The 20,592-nt window shown below is 36.3% G+C and overlaps 2 protein-coding genes across 8 annotated transcripts in view; one reads left to right on the forward strand and one right to left on the reverse strand.

Annotated features, from left to right (window-relative positions):
* Positions 1–20,592, reverse strand: part of PUM2 (pumilio RNA binding family member 2) — a 102,906-nt gene that overhangs the window by 62,304 nt on the left and 20,010 nt on the right. For 6 of the 7 annotated variants that reach the window (XM_027623698.2, XM_027623696.2, XM_027623697.2 and 3 more), the window contains exons 2-5: positions 13,539–13,607; positions 5,809–5,917; positions 3,129–3,316; positions 2,423–2,592 (exon numbers count right to left, since the gene is read on the reverse strand). In XM_027623698.2, the coding sequence (XP_027479499.1) occupies positions 2,423–2,592; positions 3,129–3,316; positions 5,809–5,917; positions 13,539–13,589 (518 nt within the window). In that variant the 5' untranslated portion in view covers positions 13,590–13,607. Of the gene's footprint in view, positions 1–2,422; positions 2,593–3,128; positions 3,317–5,808; positions 5,918–12,467; positions 12,593–13,538; positions 13,608–20,592 lie in introns of all 7 variants that reach the window. The other variant, XM_027623700.2, reaches the window with a different exon arrangement.
* LOC113938310 (60S ribosomal protein L38) lies at positions 8,408–8,726 on the forward strand. Its single transcript, XM_027623704.2, has one exon. The coding sequence runs from the start codon at positions 8,458–8,460 to the stop codon at positions 8,668–8,670; it is 213 nt and encodes a 70-aa protein (XP_027479505.1). The 5' UTR covers positions 8,408–8,457; the 3' UTR covers positions 8,671–8,726.

A 20,592-nucleotide genomic window follows, 5' to 3' on the forward strand; every position in this document is an offset into this window, starting at 1 on the left:
CATCCTTCATGGTCTAAACCTTATTTTTACTTTATTTCTAGACATAATTTATCCTCATTTACAGTGTCTTTTCTTCTACAAAAATATTTTATGCAAGATCTTTTCCCTCACAAGAAATAAGTTTGTTCTGAGGAACGTGAGTTCACAGTATATGCAAACGTAAGTACATTAAGTAAATGACAATAACTATTTTACCTGGCTTTCAGTGCCAGTTGTTAACACCTATGTAACTCTGCCCCAAAGTTCAGGAGCTTCACATCAAGATAAATTTGCAAACATGTGCAGAGCATTTTACAAAGTAATTACTTAATAAAATTACTTAATTGTAAGAATCGGTTTCCAGATATTTAGGTGAACTTAAATTTTATTTAAAAATCAACCACTATCCTTGCAATATTTAGAAGAAATTTCTACTTCCTTTCCCCTTTAACCATACCTAATTTTTCATGTGAATATTCAAAGGTTTTTCATTCAGAATATATATGAAAAGAAAAAAAAACCTGGAAGGATCTTCTTTAAAATTAGCCTTTTAGGGGTGCCTGGGTGACTTCAGCTCAGGTCATGATCCCAGGGTCCTGGGATCGAGCCCCACATCGGGCTCCCTGCTCAGCGGGAGACCTGCTTCTCCCTCTCCCACTCCCCCTGCTTGTGTTCCCTCTCTCACTGTGTCTCTGTCAAATAAATAAATAAAATCTTTAAAAAAATAAAATTAGCCTTTTAAAATAAAGCCTGCTATAGTTCTTCCCTTCCTTTCAGTTCTACACTCCAGTGATTATATACTGATGCTGCTATCAATTAATGTACATATTAGTGATATGTTAGCAATAGTGACCATATGGCCACAGCTATTAGTCTGAAACATTTTTACACTAAGTATAATACTGTATGTAAAATATTTCATAAACAATTTAAAACGCATACCCCAAACTTAATGGAATAAAATTAGAATGCTAATAAATGTAAAAGCTCATAATATGGAGAAGCATAGCCTTTCATACAAACAACTCTAATATACCAATAAGTAGAGAATATAATAGAAAAAAGGCATTGCGCTATTAAGTGGTGCTATTTTCTTGCTATAGTTAATGGTGTATTAACACTTCAATTATAAATGCATACTCTGAAGGGCTCATAATCAACTCAGTTTAAATACAGGCCCTTGATTAAAACTCAGATTAGGCAACTGCAGAAAAGTAAAATCAGGATAACGTTCTAAAACAAACTAAAAAGCATTAAATTTATTTCTTATCAAAGAGGTTTACTGGTGGGCGCTTGGGTGGCTCAGTTGGTTAAGCGACTGCCTTCGGCTCAGGTCATGATCCTCAAGTCCCGGGATCGAGTCCCACATCGGGCTCCCTGCTCAGCAGGGAGTCTGCTTCTCCCTCTGACCCTCTTCCCTCTCGTGCTATCTCTCATTCTCTCTCTCTCAAATAAATAAATAAAATCTTTAAAAAAAAAAAAGAGGTTTACTGGTTTCGGATGCTTTTTTGCACTTAGAACAGATACAAATGGCACTGTTTTAAGAAGCATTTTACTCTGCTTTTGATAATTAAAGGCAATAAATGTAAAAGCATACCACCCACATATATGGTTATACTCAAGTTAACTGAGATTTCATGGTTCACAAGATCTCAAAGAAACAGCTCATTTTCAGGTATAAGCCCCAAAATATCCGACTAATGAAGTATAAAGTAAAGGAATTCAGGATGAAGAAACAAATCCCTAATATCTAGGTAAATGTACACTGTCTGATCTGAGATCAAAGCTAGAAGAAAATACTTAATTACCATAAAGAGACAACTAAAAAGTTACAACTTAAAGAATTCTAAGCTTAAAGCTAACTTTCTGAAGTCTCTAATATGTTCCCTACTTCCTAATTTCAGGAATATTAAGTATTACCATAAATTCATATATACTAAGAAGAAAGGTCACAGGTCCTAAGCTAATTATGTTTCCTCATTTCCAAGATTAAGAGTTAGATGGGGGTGAGGGGGGGAGGATACAATACAGGGGTAGAAGGAAGAGGAAACTCCACAGAAAGGTGCTCAAGAGCAACCCCGAAAGGAGTTTGCCAAGAAAAACCAGATTAAACCTAAAATTCACTAAATTTTAGCAGGGAGGAAAAAGTTAAAATTTAGACTACCATATTAGCAGAAAGGTAACACCATTTCTAACATTACTCCTTTAATGGAATGCACTGTTTTAGAGACTATTTTGAAGAATTATTAAAAAAAAAAAAAAAAAGGTTCACAATCAACTAATACTCCTTAGGAAAAAAATTAAATCTTCTTCTGGATTGACACAAGGTACAAAGGGAAATAAAATAAACCAAAATTGGAAAATGTCTAAATCAATCACATTAACTAGTAGTAATCATCCCTAAAGAGATATGCTTTTCTTCTTGAGAAAGTTAAAGTCTTACTTAAAATCTTTGCAATCGGCATCCATTCCATTTGGCAAACCTCTGCCATTTATTTTAGAATCATCATCATCTCCTTGTTTAAGATCTCTGTTTTGGTCCTCCTCAAATGGAGAAGCCTTGCCTTTTTGATCTCCTTTCTCAGGTCCATCTGTTTCAGCATCTCTAGTGCCCTGAGGAAAAAGAATCTGTTTGATTCTGAATATTTAATAGAACACAAAAAAAAGCACCATAAGGTGACCTAAAACTACGCTATAGTGCACGTAAACAATAAAAACATTGTACCTTATTTTAATTTTGTAATCAACTAATTTATCAAAGGCCAAAAAATTGAGCACAAAACAGTGATTTATAACAGAAGGGCTAAGGCAACCTTAACTATAGCGGTGCTGGAAAAGCAGTAACACCACAGACAAGATTGAAATTCTACTTAATGCAGATGATTTTTAGTTACTTTCACATCAAACACTACCATGAATAAGCAATTGTAATCCTGCAAATTATGTTTCGTAATTATTATGGCTTGATTTTTTAACATGGCTAAGGTTATATTCCCATTGGTTCTACTATTTCATGTATTTCAAGAAGTGGCCAAGAGAAGAAAACCAGAGCTCCAATAACTGCAAGATTTCCTTGAGCTCTGGAAGAGCCAAAAAAACAAATGGACTTAAAGATAACCAAATAACCACTAATTATTAAAAATACTTACAAAAGTTCCCTTCCTAAATCGAGAATCCAATTTATCAGCAGGAGAAGAACTTAATACATATTCTACCATGCTCACACCAAGGCCTCCACTTTCTGATCGCGGAGACAGTATTGCATTTACTTCACTGTTTCCATGAAAACCCTGTCCAGATCTTCTCTGTACCATAATAGGCTGGGACATTGAATGGTCTGTTTGGAAGGAAGAACACAATTACACATCTGTACTTTTAAACTAACCAAAATGTATTTACATAAATTAATATACTGAAGTAAAAAAAAAAAAATCAGTATACTGTTTTATTTTGAATGTTACTATAATCTTAATAAAAAGCTTTCATACTGTTGAGACTCACTGGCCTGGGTACATTTCTTGGGAATACAGACAGAGCCATTTGGTTAACAAAAAAAAGTAAAAGCCGATATGAACAGTCAAACCAGAAAGGTCAACGGAGACAGAAACATTAACCTGAAGGCTCTGCTGCCTACAAGCATCTTGTTAAAATATTAAAGCTTTCTTTGTGATTCATAATAATTCAAAACAGAAACCTAGCACATCTCAAGCTCAGAGTTATATACTGGACAGATTCAGAACACATGGCTGTACCACTATAAACACAAACAAATATGTTTGGAAAAAATCAGTTAATATCAAAGAATTTTCTACTCTGGGTGTAAAAACTGTCACCTAAAGATTATTTTTAAAAGTCCCTTCTAGGGGTGCCTGGGTAGCTCAGTCAGTTAAGCGTCTGCCTTTGGCTCAGGTCATGATCCCAGGGTCCTGGGATCCGGCCCCACATTGGGCTCCCTGATTGACAGGGAGCCTGCTTCTCCCTCTCCCTCTGCCTGCAGCTCCCCCTACTTGTGTGCACTCTCTGTCAAATAAATAAAATCTAAATAAATAAATAAATGTCCCTTCCTAATTTAAAAGTTTTCCATTTATTTTTAACAAAAATTATTCATCTGGTGTGAATACCTTTTCAACACATTTTTATGACAAAAAGAAAAAAAGCAATATTTAAGATTAGAGAACAAATGGGATACAAATATAAAAAAACATTTGAGGCAACATTCAAATATTGTTTTTTTAAGGCACCAATAAGCTACCTCTGGTTCATTTGTTATCACACAGAATACTATTAGGTCCAGTCCTTAAGAGGCTGAACTATCAACGGTGGTACTCGGCCATTACTTCATTAAGTCTTATGTTTTTAAATGACTACTACTTTTGTTAAAGCATATTAAAACATTTCACTGCAGTACCTTTATCCACAAGAGATTAGTCATTATATTTTTTCATTCAATCATTCACCCTTTCATTAACATAGTTCAAAAAAATGTTGGTTTATGGTCTCTCGTATGCTGGGCATTGCGCTATGTATGGGGAATCCAAGAACAAACAAGACAGTCCCTGCCCTAAGACAATCATAACAGAGTAAAAGTGCATCAGTAAAAATGATCCAGGATACTACGGAAACAGAAAGAAGGAGCATTAATCCTTCCCAGTCTTAGAGTGAATCCCAAAGGAAGTGACATGAAAGCTAAAGAGTTAAAGTGAGCAAAAAATAGGTGAACGTGAGGGTGAGAAAGAGAACTTCAGTTAGACTGTGCCTGGGTGGCACAGTCGTTAAGCGTCTGCCTTCAGCTCAGGTCATGATCCCAGGGTCCTGGGATCGAGCCCCGCATTGGGCTCCCTGCTCAGCGGGAAGCCTGTTTCTCCCTCTCCCACTCCCCCTGCTTGTGTTCCCTCTCTCACTGTGTCTCTGTCAAATAAATAAAATCTTTAAAAAAAAAAAAAAGGTAACTTCAGTTAGAGAAACTAACCATATGATAAAGTCTCCTGCAATCATGGAAAGACTCTTCTTTAGAACAATTCCTCTAGAACAAGGAATATCTTACTCATATTTGTAACATACTTGGCATTCAATAAATGTTCTATAAACAAAATAACTTCTAATTTTTCATTCATTTCTAATTTCCTATCTCTTGGTAAAGACTAATATTCATCTTCAAAATTTTATCCATACAGCCAAAAAAAGTTAAGTTGCAAGAGGAAGTGGCACAAGAAATTAAAAATACAAACTTGACACTAAAAAGAAATATATAATGTTGCTTAAATATTTTATCACTTGTACGAGTTGTCCTCCAAATATAACATACCAAAAATATTTCCCAACCACCCATCTTGAAAATAATCTCTCATTACCGTAATGTTGTGCTCAAGATGTTTTGCTTCAGAATGCTTTAAAAAATATTTGGTTCTGGTAAATAAAGTAATTAAGCATTCAACCTTCAAAACAAAAATTAAAACATGTCTACCAATCAAGTTTTCGAGCACAAGTAATTTTATTTTATTTTAAAGATTTTATTTATTTTTGCGAGAGAGAGAAAAAGCACAGGGGGGGGGGGGCAGAGGGAGAATAAAGAAACACCCAGGTAATTTACACTCAAAATTTAAAGTTAATTATCATCCAGTAATATTTTACTGTGACAAAAACTTCTAATTATTAAGTAGACCATTAGATAAGGGTTAATTTACATTAAAAATGTACATTATAATGACTTATAAAATTTTCAACAAAGTCATCAGAAATTTGCTCCAAATACTGTCTGTCCAGGGGTAGGCAGGGTTTCAAAAAATTCAAGTAAATTCATAATTCTCACACATAACACCAATAACTTACGAGAAGTTCCCCATGCAGTCTCTCTCCATTCATCATCCCCAAGAAATATGCCTTTTTGTCCATCTTTTGTTGAATCATCAGGTTCCCAAAACTTTTTGGTAGGCAAAAGCTATTTGGGAGGGAAAAAAATATTAATTGAAGTTTCATTCTAATTGCAAATTTATTCTAATTCTACGTGAGTGAAAGAGAACTTACCACCAATATGTACAAGTGAGTTTTCAATACTAAGGAAAATTCAGAGAGAACTATTTTCTATTTTTGTCTTGTTAATAATAAAATAACTCCCCACTTAATGTTTGGGTACTGGCTCTAGTAATTCTAACCCTGAACACTAGTCAAAGTCCACTTCTGACTTTTCTACATGTTTGAAATGGTTTTACCATCATGTGACTTTCTTTATAAATTTCTTCAAAAAACCTACTAAATTTCTTAATATAGATAATAAAAACATCTATACAAAAGGTAAAAACCTCTCCTTTACTTCCTCTCCTTTACTGTCCTTGGATCACCTCCTATCCCATAGCTTCCATGATAGAAAATACATCTTCACTTTTACTTCATTTATTCAATGGAAGTTAACTTCATGACTCTTCCTAGGTCTGGAATGCTAGCAATCTATCAATTCAAAACAGGAACCTGTGGATGGTGGAAGACACACAGAAAGGAACCTCAAATACTTCTGAAATAATCTAAAAGCCCCATGCTCTATCTACCATATATGTGACAGACAGAGCACATAAAAATTATGTTGATATAATGATTCACTGATTATTCAAAATGTACATTTGGCTAATTCCTAATGATACTTTATCACTCATCCTAGCCTCTCCTGTCTACCTTCCCTGATACTCAGAGAAGATGGACTGGGGATATGTTTGTTTGAAAACAATAGATTGGTTTCCTGAGGCATGCATTTAGCATTTTAAATAAGCATTCCTCAGACCTCCTCCCTCTCAGCCCGTAATTAGGTACCCAGTCTTTCAGTGGTCATAATTAAACCTGTATATACTTCTAACACTATACTTACCACACTAAATTACCTGTGTTTGCCTCCTTAGGGGCATGGTAACCTTATTCTCAGAGAGCTCACAAACATACAAACTAAATGTAATAAAACAAACTCGGTAAAACCCGAATTGGATCTGAGAAATAAAACTGTGTGTTGGGTGTGAAAGTGTGAGTGGAAGGCGAGGAAGATAAAGTAAATCATGAATAAAGGCACAACCTAATAAATTGCACTGTGTGTACAACAAGGTATGAGATGATGAACAGATGAGGGAATGTCAAAGCTGATGCTGGTAAAGCTTTCTAGGTCAGATCCTGAGGAACCTTAACGACAAGTTAAAGAAAAACTGCACATTACTTTGAAATAAGGGAATCCACAGAGGTTGTTAAGAGTGATACTGTGTTTCAGAAAACAACTCAAGTTGTAACCTATAAGAATAATGGATATTCTAGACTACAGACAAAGAAATCAGTTTAGCAGAACTACAACAGGGCCAAGATGGTAAGAACTGGAACAGGGTACTAACAGAAAGAATTGAAAAATAAAATGGTTTGAGAGGTATTTAGGAGAGTCAGCAGGATATGATTACAAACGGGGAGGAGATTGATAAAATTTTTAAATTTGGGTAATAAGGTAAATGTAGTACTACTGACCAAACAAAAAACCAGAACCAGCTTTGATGGCAGGGGGAAAAGTTCAATTTGGGCATGTTCCTAATCTACAGATTTTTTGCTAAACTATATAATATATTTAATTTTAAAGGAAACCAACTTGGGCTAGTTAAAAGAAAAGTTTCTCCATGTTAGGAACTGGGCTGGGCTGCAAATGATTTGTGCACAGACTTTTAAACAATAATCTGCTCTAACAAAGATCCCAGCCAAATGCAACCTCTGTTCCTTCGTTTTTTTTTTTTAATCTCACTATAAAAGTTCATGTACAAAATGTAAAGCTGATTAATACTAAAACACTGTGCCTGATATAAATAATTGAACATTCATTCACAGTAAAACCCAACTTAATCCTTCAAAATACCATTAAAAAAATGGCTCCTGAGAAAATAAAAAGTTTTTATCCCACACATCATGAAAAAAGATTCAATATCAAAGTACAGTAACAAATAAGGAATTGAGAATAAAATTTTAACAACTTAATAGAAGCAGTCATCATAGACACAGAAGTGGCTTAAAACTAATCTTCTAAGGTAGCAGAATAGAAACTCTTTGAGGAAACCATTCCAAAGTCTTTGTGATAAAAGTTCTATGTAGTGTTTTAGTAGAGAAGCTCATATATCACTGTTTTAAAATACAAATTGTACAACTAGGGGAAAAAAATCTATGTTAAGCACTTATGCAGTGTGCCTACTTTCTGCCAAGCACTACACTATGAATATCTTTTCATTTTGCAAACACTTATAAGATATCATGCAGAGGAAAACAATTTAGTAGTTAATAAAATTAACACTTCTACTGACAAAGGCCTGTACATTCTAGAAACAACTTTTTGTGACAGTTTAGACACTGATTCCAAATACTTTCAGAAACTACTAGTTTGTGACCAAGAATAAATTAAACTAAAATGAACTAAATATAGCTTTCTTGCTGCTTGCTGTGCCGGCCACGCGCTCCCGTGTGCCCCCCGTAGCCATGCCTCGCAAAATCGAGGAAATCAAGGACTTTTTGCTCACGGCCAGGCGAAAGGATGCCAAATCCGTCAAGATCAAGAAAAATAAGGATAATGTGAAGTTTAAAGTTCGGTGCAGCAGATACCTTTACACCTTGGTCATCACGGACAAGGAGAAGGCAGAGAAACTGAAGCAGTCCTTGCCCCCAGGTTTGGCAGTGAAGGAGCTGAAGTGAACCTGGCCCACTGATTTGAACTGTATTAAAGTTTTAAAAATTCAAAAAAAAAAAAAGAACTAATTATAGAGGAAGGCAATAATTCAGGATAGAACAGAAACAAACAAACAAAAAGATTTAGGCAGTACACTAGTTGTAATAGCAGTAGAGATTTGCCCCTGGAGACTCTTTTACTGTAGTAGAAATGGGGAAGAATATTACAGAAAACAAGGGCTAACAAATCTTAAAGATCTGTAAAATATATGATCCACTACCACTTCATATTAGTTCCGTAATTCACAAAAGCTTTAAACCAAGGTCAAGCAATTCAGTATTTGTCAACCTGCACCTCTGTCCTGCCAACTGAGAAATGACTGGGTGAACACACAAATTCATCCCCCAATTGTCCACCATATTATTCGTTCTTTCTTTCAAAAAGCATTTATGGCTTTCCCTCTCCACTGTCAAATCAGTCAACAACCTAGCATACTGCCTCAATTAAAATTTATGTAAAAATTATTACACATTTATGTAAATTATTACATATTATTTATGTAAATTATTACATAAAATCACATAACCAACCAAATTAACATAATCCCAAGAATCAAAGAATCTGAAAAGCTTTATGTCTACAATATGGTGTTTTAAATTAAGGTGTTCATAAAACATCCAAACTTGGAACACTTTTGAGGAAGGGGGTGCTATTAATAATTATGCCACGACAAGAGATATGCATCTGGACTGTCTGGGCAAAATAGGATGTAAGATGACTATCTATGGAAGTTCAGAAAAGAGAGGCATAGATGCTAATAACTAAATGTGTAGAGAACAAAAAACACAAGGTAATTCCCTATAACCCCAGATTAGTTCTTTTCAAGACTTTCATCTCTTCTGTTAAGAAAAGAGATCAACACTTCTTCATTTTTTCAAATCATACAACTTCCTCAATCTTCTCCATTCCTCATATCCTTTAACAGAAAACATTAGATGTCATCACTTCCAATAGGAAGCAATATTGTAAATAGTCAAGGCATTCATGAGTTTATACCATTCCATCACTACTATACATGACCTTAGGCCAGTTAACCATTCTGAGCTTCAGTTTCCTCATCTGTAAGGATAATAGAACAACTGTCAGTTTCTATGAGGCTAGAATGTAACAGCATAAGTAAACTGCCTAGAACAGTATCTAGCACACAGCAGACACATAAGTATTAGATATCTTTACTACAAAAAATAGGAATCTTCCAGTATTATAAAACATAAGTAACACACTGACCAGCAATATTTAACTGGCTAAGAACTATGACATCATTCATTATAAAAATTTCATCTATAGCTATTTGCCTTCTTTTTCAAGTCCATTTGAGTATTGTAGGAGAATCGTGAAACAAAGAACAGATGCCTAATACAGTCCATTCTGCATAAGGAAACAGAACCAAGGTTACACATATGGCTAGTAAATGGCTGCATTAGGATTTGAACCCATCAATCTCTATAATTTTAACGTTCATTCTCTTTACACTTAACTACCATAGAAGATGGTTCTTTTCAATCACAGTCTAATTCATCAGTATTTCTGAAAATTCCCAGTATTAGAATACCACTAGATATAATAAACTTTAATAATATTATCATGATATTCTGCCTATATAATGTGGGTATTCATTACTGCGGATAAACTTTAAGGTAGAATCGTTAAGACAAAGATTTATGCAGACAAAACGATGATCTATCTTCAAGTAGCTGGTTTCCATTCCAGTCATCCCTAACAGATCAGATCAGAGCTAGAACATTTGAGATATGTGTAATTCATATAAAAGGTTATTCTTATTACTGTCTCCAAAGAAGTCAGTCTTACTTGAGGTCATAGCACTAATGATAGATCAGAGAAAACAGACGTCTCCTTACTCCCCTATCCAGTATTCCACTTCACCACACCACTTAGGATCTCAGCACATAATTTTCTTTAAATATTACTGTGTAAGAAACAAGGGGGCATTATTTATCATACTAAGCTATGAATACTCCCCCCAAAAAACACATTAATTCAGTGACTTAAAGTTAAATTCTGGGTTTCCTAAAGAATTTCAGGCAGGGGCCTCTTTCCCCCTATTTAAAAAATAAACAGGAACATACAGTCTGTGTATAAAACAACAGGTATGTGCCTCTGCAGTGTAGTTTTATTTTTTAAGATTTTATTTATTTATTTGACAGAGAGAGAGCACAAAAAGGGGGAGCAGCAGGCCGAGGGAGAAGCAGGCTGCCCGCCGTGCCGGGAGCCCAATCCCAGGCTCCTGGGATCATGACCTGAGCAGAAGGCAGACACAACGACCAAGCCACCCAGGTGCCCCTGCAGTGTAGTTTTAAAACACTATACTAATGAAACTGAGTCCAACCTCCTATGAATGAGCTTTGCTCTTTTTAAGCGGTATGATGTAATACAAATTAGGAAGTCTTTTGACAAAAACATGCTATGGAAAAATATGGAAAGAATGAGTTTATGAATGGATGAATATACAGATCTGTTCCCATTTCTGGATGACCAAATAGAAAAGACTGCCCTTCTGATGATGGGTCAGCACAAAATACCATGATCTATAAAACCCAGTACATTTGAAAACAGTCCTGTATGTAATGCAGTGCTTTCTACATTAGAGATCTACAACAACTTAAGACATAATAAAGAAAACTTTATTTTTGAAGAAAAAGTCAAGAATAGGGCAATCCATTAAAAAAGGATGTCACATTAAAAAAATAAACAAGCAAGTTTAGAAAACGGAAGAGCCAGAAACTCAGGGCTACTTTTAATTTATTAAAATGAATGGATTCTGGGATAAAACAAAAACAAAACACCTCACCTGTCAGGAAAGGAGGAGAAGACTGGTGAGAGAGAGACAGGCAAAGAAGGAAATCCCAGAAGGTTCCCTGCTGCCTGTGAGATGAGGAAAGATAGAAAGGCTTGTGGGAGACAGAACCCAGAGACAGAAACCTGAGCAGGTTTCTTATCTATCTCCTAGAGGTAACAGAATTAGTTGGTAAACTGTTAAGAAAAAATAATTAGTGAGTAACAGCTTATTTAAAAATACATTTCTACTGAATGAAGGTCACAGAAGCACTGACCTACTGCTATCTGCCCAAAAAAGCAGGCAGTCTATACCCTAGCCAGCCACTTGTACTCTGCATATCTGAAATTTCCATTAAGAAAGCCTAGATTTAAGTTTAGATCAACATACTATTCCAACCCAGCTTGTCTCTTTTCCAAAAACATCAAGTGTACTTCCTCCACCCTCAAGTAACTAACCAAACTCTTCCAACTATTTCTGATCATGACATTTTTTTAACTGCAAAGATGTCTTTGCATTTATCAACTACTATTTGGAAAGGGAGGGGGAAAATGAGCCAATCGGTAAATATATGTACAATGTAGATCTAGGAAGCAAAGTGCTGGGGGGGGTCTAGAAGAATTAAGTTAATGGTGTGACTTTACTTGCTCTTAAAAATCAAGTTCAAGTTTGTCAGAGACTAGGCTGAAACACTGTTCAAACCTGCTTTCAAGATAGGTTATTCTACTTTTTAAAGACTAAGTAGCAGTGAACAAAACAAAAGCCCTTTTCAACTGCTTCTTTTTATTCGCCCATAGGGTAAATAATGCCTAAGCAGCCACTGTATTGCAGTGAAGCTCTATAGTTTTTTGTTGTTGACTAAAAAATTATTCCCTCTTTCAAATCTTTCTTAGGGACTAAAATTTTACCTTATGCACTAGACTAACAAGTTTACTTTGGCAATACTTATGCTTAAGTACCTTAACTCACCCTTAAATCAGTCCTCTGAAAATGACAAACTCTTTGGAAAACGCTGTTCTGGAGAAGGGAAGGGTTAGCTAGCTGCAGGGTGCCCTCTTGTGGCCCAGAGGAGTGACTGGACTCTTTTTCTGCATCTGAAGAGCACACAGCATTGGATGGAGTAAGTCTCATGAAGGTCTCTAATCTACCAAAGTAAAATAATCTCCAGGAGCAAGCAGTTAATTACACATCTTATGTCTGTTCACTGTTATGTTCTATTAGCAAAGTCCACATTATGTTAGTACCATAGAACATGACAAAATAAAGATGTGACCACAAGGGTTTTTATAAGCGATTAAAGTTTTCTAAATATAATTTAGGTATATGGAAACAGCATTTTTGATGCCTTATATTATGTTATGGTGCAGTTAAGTGGGATGCCCCAATGAAAATCATATAATAACAGGACCGATAAAATCTATTAAAAAATTCAGAGTGCTCACTGTGTGTCAGTCATTCAAAGCTAACAATCTACAGAGAAGACTAATATAAAACAAACTGTAACAAAGTAATATAATATGTATAAAGATCTATGAAAAGTCAGAAGAGGAAGTAATTAATTCTACTACAGATAGCAATGGTACAATAGTAAGACTCTCATTTCTCAGCACAGTCTTGTATAGGATTAGAAGTTTATTAAGCAAACAGTAAACGAGGAGAGATTTTTGGAAGAGAGAATAGTGAACAATTAAGCGTGGCTGAAGTCAACAGCATACATATATAAAACAGCAGGACAAGGATAAAGAAAGGTTCTTTTCAGGGCAAAGTAATTGTGGTTCATTACCAAAATATAAAACATTAATTTCTAAACCAAGTCGATCAATCAACTAGACACAATCTCACTAAAAATTACTGCTAGGGGTTAAAAAAAAAAGCTGAAATCACAATACAGAATTGTATAATCCAAGATTTAAAAAACCCACATCATGTGGAAGACATAACCACTATTTTCAAGAATATTTACGGTTAAAAAAAATGAGTCTCAATGGCTCAAATAATCAAAGTGAGGTTTATACATTCTTAGTTTTCATAAATACTTACCTCTCCCATTCCCCGAGATTCTAATGCAAGAGCTTGAAAATCATGATTCATTTCATCCACAGATCAAACCTGTTCAATAACAAAAACAAAAATCAGTAAAATTTAAACAGACTGCAACAAATATTTTTATATTATATTGCTATTACTGCTATTAGCATGCGCTGAGATGGGCAGAAATCGATTTCTCTATGAAGATAGATTTTCCTAAATAGAGCACATAATAGCAATCTACATTAAAATGAAAATTAACACCCTGGAGTCAAAGGTTCTTGGGCTATTCTGTGTGCCAAGAGAAACCCCTACTAGCTGAGCAAAATAGATGGGAAGTAATAAAGAATAAAGGAAGCAAGCTCAAATACTAAAATACAGTCTGTTTTGTTTTGTTATAGCTCCAACTACAAAATTACTATTTTACTTAACATTTTTCAAAACTTCTCAGCATTTCATTATTTGTAGATCTTATACCAATGATAAAAAGTCACTGAAAATATTTAAGTGGTGATCCAGTTCAACCTCAAAGAAACATACAAATTAATCAGCTGTGAGAGCAATATTGAAATTTCCATAAGAGTAGCTCCTTTCCCTTCTCCTTCAACTAAAACTAAAGTGTATTTTATCTTTCCATTTCTAACTGTTTAGTTTATCATTCACTTGACAATGTGTTCTTGAGTCAGAGGTCCTTTGCCTTCTAATGTTAAGTACTGCTGGAAAAAAAAATCACTCAACACTCAACACTGAAGCTACTACAAATTTAGCCTTCCTGCTTTTGGGCCTTACAATATAACCCTATCATTTCCCCCTTTAAAACTCTCTTTAAAACTCCATAGCACGTGACATTACAAAGCACGCCTCCGTTCCTATAATACTGTTCTTTGTTGCTACTTTGTCTCTTAAAATTCTTCTTTCTACTTTACGGTGTCTCGATGCTTTTTCTCAGGCTTCTTCACAGACTTCAACTTGTCTCTTCAACTCCATTTTCAATGTTAGAGTTCCTTAGTACTCTATCCATGGTAGTCTCCTCTCTACCCTTTATCGTACGTAATCTCATCCACTCTCATTGCTTTCAAAACCATATATATGCTTAGGACACTGGCTCTAACGTTTCTATTTATGAGCCAAATTTCTCTCCTCTTAAAAATTTCCAATTATCTCCTTCCCATTCCCTGGGCAAAATTCCAACATTACTCTTCTTTCTTCCCCACTTACAACTTCATTCTTTCCTTTCTTACACCAATATCCAGTCACTAATATCAACCTCCTACCTCACTTAACATCTAACCATTTTCCATCTGTCTGGTTGTTGTGTGATTGTTTTGTTTTGGGGGGCCACAGGGGGAGAGAGAGAGAATCTGAAGCAGATTCCACGCCCAGGGGTGCAGCCCGGCACAAGGCTTGATCTCACCACCCTGAAATCATGACCTGAGCCAAAATCAAGAGATGGATGCTTAACCGACTGTGCCATCCAGGTGCCCCACCAGCTGTCTGGTTGTTTAGACTACCATCATTTCTTACCTAAAATATTGCGATCATCTCCTAACTTCCCATCATATGATCTAATCTTCAAAGTGTAATCAGCCATCTTCCTCAATTGTACTTTGTTCATGTAACTCCTATATTTTAATCCTTGACGCCTACCTTACAAGGGGATAGAACTGGATTCAATTATAGTTCTGGCAGCTTACTAGTTTTCTAACTCTGGACAGGTAATCTAAACTTGTTTTTTCTCAATTTTGGGGGTAGGGGAGGGTAATGGGAGGGTAACAGCAGCTGCCACATGGCTTATTGGAAAAGCTGAATTAGATAACAGAACACTTAAATTGGTACTGGGTACATAAGTATTCAGAACTTAGCTATTAAAGTGGTGCCTGACTGGCTCAGTCCATAGAGTATGCAACGCCTGATGATTCTAAGTTCAAGCCCCACGTTAGGTGTAGACCTTACTTAAAATAAAATCTTTAAAAAAAGTTAGCTATTAAAAAAAAACTCTTCAGGGGCACCTGGCTGGCTCGGATGATTAAGCGTCTGCCTTCAGCTCAGGTCATGATCTCCAGGTCCTGGGATCAAGCCCCACATCGGGCTCCCTGCTCAGCGGGGAGTCTGCTTCTCCCTCTCCCTCTCCCAGCTGCTCATGCTCTCTCTCACTCCCTCTCTGTATCTCTGTCTCAAATGAATAAATAAAAACAATTCTAAAAAAAAAAAGGCTCTTCAATCTTTTCATCAAATGATACTTGAACAATGAGATATCCATATGCAAAAAATGAACCTTAACTTAAACATCTTAATGTAGGGGCGCCTGGGTGGCTCAGTTGTTAAGCGTCTGCCTTCAGCTCAGGTCATGATCCCAGGGTCCTGGGATCGAGCCCCACATCGGGCTCCCTGCTCGGCAGGAGGCCTGCTTCTCCCTCTCCCACTCCTCCTGCTTGTGTTCCTGCTCTTGCTCTCTCTCTGTCAAATAAATAAATAAATCTTAAAAAAAAAAATCTTAATGTAAAAGTTAACTAATGGATCATACACCTAAATTTAACACCTAATAAGACTTCTAGAAAAAACAAAAGCTGTGCGACCTAGAGTCTGATAATGATTTTTAAGATCAACATCAAAAGCAGAGTCAATGAAAGAAAAACTGATGTCTAAAAAATCTGACTTCATCAATAAAAAAACACGCTGTACAAAGGACACTGATAATAATGAAAAGACCACAGACCAGGAGAAAATATTGGGAAATCACATATCCCAATACAGGACTTGTTCCAGAATATATTAAAAACTCTTAAAAAAAAATAATAACCAGGGCGCCTGGGTGGCTCAGATGGTTAAGCGTCTGCCTTCGGCTCAGGTCATGATCCCAGGGTTCTGGGATCGAGTCCCGCATCGGGCTCCCTGCTCCTTGGGAGCCTGCTTCTCCCTCTGCTTCTCCCTCTCTCTCTCTCCTCCTCTGTCTCTCATGAATAAATAAATAAAAAAAAAAATCTTAAAAAAAAAATAATAATAATAATAACCCAATTTAAAAATGGGCAAAAGATCTGAAGAGATACATCAAAGAAGATATATGGATGGCAAATAAGCTATTATCTTGTTAGAAAAGCTGGATTCATTAACAATTCTCACAAAGTGAACATTTCATTTACTCAGTAAGCTTTTACTGGATCATCTGCAATGTGTTAAGATTTTGCAGAGAGGGCGCCTGGGTGGCTCAGTTGGTTAAGCGACTGCCTCCGGCTCAGGTCATGATCCTGGAGTCCCGGGATCGAGTCCCGCATCGGGCTCCCTGCTCAGCAGGGAGTCTGCTTCTCCCTCTGACCCTCTTCCCTCTCGTGCTCTCTATCTCATTCTCTCTCTCAAATAAATAAATAAAATCTTTAAAAAAAAAAAGATTTTGTAGAGAAAAAAGCGAATTAAAATATGGTCACTGTTCTTAAAGAGTTTAAACGAATTGCACAGGTATCCTGGTAATTGAAGGTGTAGTCCTTTAACCTAAACCCTCCTGCAGATAAGTATAAACTCTGGACAAATATTAAACAATTTGAAGGTGATGGGAAACAACAACAACAAAAACAAACTGGAAGACAGTCTACACTTAGAAGAAAGAACTGGCATAGAGTGAGTTTTTCAATGGGTTTTTCGCCTGAGGACAGGCCTGGGTTTGGAGGTGGGGCGCCAAAATTCCTATAGAGAATCCAGTCTTAAAGGCTTGAAGAACCAAAGGACAGACTTTGGGGCAACCAGAGATGCTGGAAACTGAGGAAGGAAGTCTCAGAAAGGAAAACCACCTGTAAAGACAACATGTAAAGACAAATATATAAATACATATAAAGCTTTATTACAAACATGCTTGCAGTAGTATTGCTTGCAGATTACTGAAATTCTGAAATTATAAACCACATAACTGCCCTACAATAGTTAAGTGACACAACACATTTATAAAATGGAATATCACATAACTATTAAAAATACTTGAGTTTGCAATTAAGAAAATGCTTAGATAGTAATGTTAATAAAGATTGAAAGGAGGAGTGGCTGTGTAGCTCAGTCAGTTAAGCATCTGACTGCGGCTCAGGTCATGATCTGGGGGTCCTGGGAGGGAGCCCTAGGAGTCCTGGGATGGAGCCCTGCGTGCCCTGTGCTGGGACTCCCAGCTCAGAGAGGAGTCTGCTTCTCCCTCGCCCTCTGCCCCTCCCCCCACTCACGCCGGCTGGCGTGCTCTCTCTCAAATAAGTAAATCTTTAAAAAAACAAAAAGACGGGCACCTGGGGAGCTCAGTAGGTTAAGCGTCTGCCTTTGGCCCAGGTCATGATCCCTGGGTCCCGGGATCGAGCCCCACATCGGGCTCCTTGCTCAGTGAGGAGGAGCCTGCTCTCCCTCTGCCTGACACTCCCCCTGCTTGTGCTCTCTCAAATAAAACAAAATCTTTAAAAAATAAAAAATAAGTTAAAAAATAAAAAATAAACAAAGACTGAAAGGAAATAACCCAAAATTCATACAGTCCTTAAGTGATCAGAGTACGTCATTTTTTTATCTATTTATCTGTATTTTATTATCTTTCTACAATGTATCTGTATGGTCCATGAATGAAAGGAGAGGTTTTTTTTTTTGTTTTTGTTTTTTTGTTTTTTTTTTTTTAGAGAAAGAAATCACTGGCAAGGGAGAACAACAGGCAGAGGGAGAAGCAGGTTCCCCGCTGAGCAAGGAGCCTGATGCAGGACCTGATCCCAGGACTCTGGGATCATGACCTGAGCCAAAGGCAGACACTCAACTGACTTGAGCCAGCCAGGCTTCCCAGGAGGGAGATTTTTATTAAGAAAAATGAAAAGAACCTAATAGAAGACAAGAAATTTTCTCAAGAGTGAAAAAGGACTGGATCTTTTTTTTTTTTAATATTTTATTTATTTATTTCAGAGAGAGAGAGGGTAGGGAGAGTGAAAGCATGAGGATGGGGAAGGGCAGAGGGAGAAGCAGGCCTCCCGCTGAGCTGGGAGTCCAATGCAGGGCTCAATCCCAGGACCCTGGGATCAGGACCTGAGCCAAAGGCAGGCGCTTAACCGACTGAGCCACCCAGGCGTCCCAGGACTGAATCTTTACTTTTCCTTACTTCCAGGTTTTCATCTGTGGTCCAAATAAATGAGGTTATGCCTAAGTTAAAGAACCTACAGATAAATGTGACAAGTCTCTAGGAGCCATTCTTACTTTTGTGGTGAATCACGCCCCAGGGCAGGGGTCAACAAACTTTTTTCAGTAAAGAGCCAGACAGTAAACATTTTAGGTTTGGCAGGTCATATGATCTATGTTCTCAATGACACCTCTGTAGCACAAAAGCAGCCATTTGATACCGAAATAAATGAGCATGAATGTGTCCCAATAAAACTTTATTTACGAATAGTGAAATCTTAATTTCATGTATTTTTTATGTGTTACAAAATATTCTTTTTCCACCCAACCATTTAAAAATCTAAAAACCAATTCTAGAGAAGTGGGCCAAAAAAAAACACAGGTTGTGGGCCAGATCTGGACTGTAGGCCAGTTTGCTGACCTCTGCTCTAGTGGATTCACTTTGCTCTACAAAAAAAAAAATCAAAAGCAGATAATCCACTCTCAAATATGAGCAAGCCAAAAGTTAAACATTAGAGCTTTGCTTCCAACTTTTTCATCTACACTATCCCCAGGCATATGTCTTCTTATAATGAAAGTTACATTTAAATGGAGGCGACTGAGTAGGTTATGAGGAAAAGACTTTAAAATACAAAAGAAAACAAAATCCACAGAAGACTCAAACTCAGTTTTGCAGGTTAGGGTATTACAATTTATTTCAATCTTGAAAAAACTGGAGGATAAAGTGGGCAAAACAGGATAGAAAGTAAACACTAACACTCAGGCCAATAATCTCCATGTTAGTAATAATAAAGCTGAGGGGGCAGGAGTCACACATATACCATTAAGTGGGACTCTCAAAAATTTGGGAAAATGCCAATTTTCTATGTCCTATGAAGTTACAAATCTTGGTATCATTTGGTGGCAAGGGAAAAGAGTTTGGACATGAATTTAACAACTTTATCCAGAATGGTTAGATCTTAGGAAGAAAGAACACTTTTTTCTTCTAACAAGCAACAGAGTATCTAGCATCCAGGTACAGAATATTGAATTGACTATGTTAATTTGAAGAAAACGTATCCAAAAGTTATGGTACAAAGTATTACTTGGGGTGTAAAGTCTGTCTTCAAATTTTTTTTGTTTGCATCAAGCCGTGAAACGCCCCCAATATTATTTAATAAACAATTGGAATTAGCTCATATAGAAGATACATAATAGAAACTTTTCTATGGCCAAGACTCTGTAATCTTAAGTAAGTCTGAATTAGAATAGTTTCTTGAGGTTGATTCTTTGTTTCAAAAAAAAAGAACAGTGTCTCATTAAATTATAAAATTTACCAACATTAGCCAACTCTTTGTAGGCAACATTACTGCTAATTACATGAGAAAAACAGATAAAGCACCTTGAATAACAGGTTAATAACTTGGTTAAGTTCTAAGTTTTCATATTTACTAACATGTAATTCAAAAAGTTTACAAGTAAGTTTGTGTAAAGAACCAAGAATATGCGTTAATAAGTACATTTATATCATTAAGAGTACTAATTTTTCTCAGACAACATCTGATCCAATTCCTCACCATATGCCTACTATAAAAAATAAGGTGGGGGGAAAACCACTTAGAGCTACAATAAATGGTATTAAAGCACTTTCTACTACCAAAGGACACTAATCACATTTTCACAGTATTTTAAGGCCATAGCAGAAATTAAGCTCTGGGGTCAAAGGGGCTAGGAACTGTGTCTCAGCTATCTATAAATACTCAATATATATTGAATGAAAAAGATTTTTTATGGTATGAAATGCAAATTCAGATCAAGAAATCAAGTATCAGATAGTAACTGCTTATAATGCCTTCATATGTATTAATACACAATGCTCATTCTAATGGAGATGTGAACAAGGCTCTTCCTCAGACTTTCTGTAACAATGAAGACATTTATCAACATAAAATGTCTGATAGCAACTTCC

The sequence above is a fragment of the Zalophus californianus genome, chromosome 8, assembly GCF_009762305.2.
Source record: "Zalophus californianus isolate mZalCal1 chromosome 8, mZalCal1.pri.v2, whole genome shotgun sequence".
NCBI lineage: Eukaryota > Metazoa > Chordata > Mammalia > Carnivora > Otariidae > Zalophus > Zalophus californianus.

What these genes read in the sequence shown, in the direction of transcription:
- LOC113938310 (XM_027623704.2), top strand. Translation starts at nt 8,458, where the DNA reads ATGCCTCGCAAAATCGAGGAAATCAAGGACTTTTTGCTCACGGCCAGG.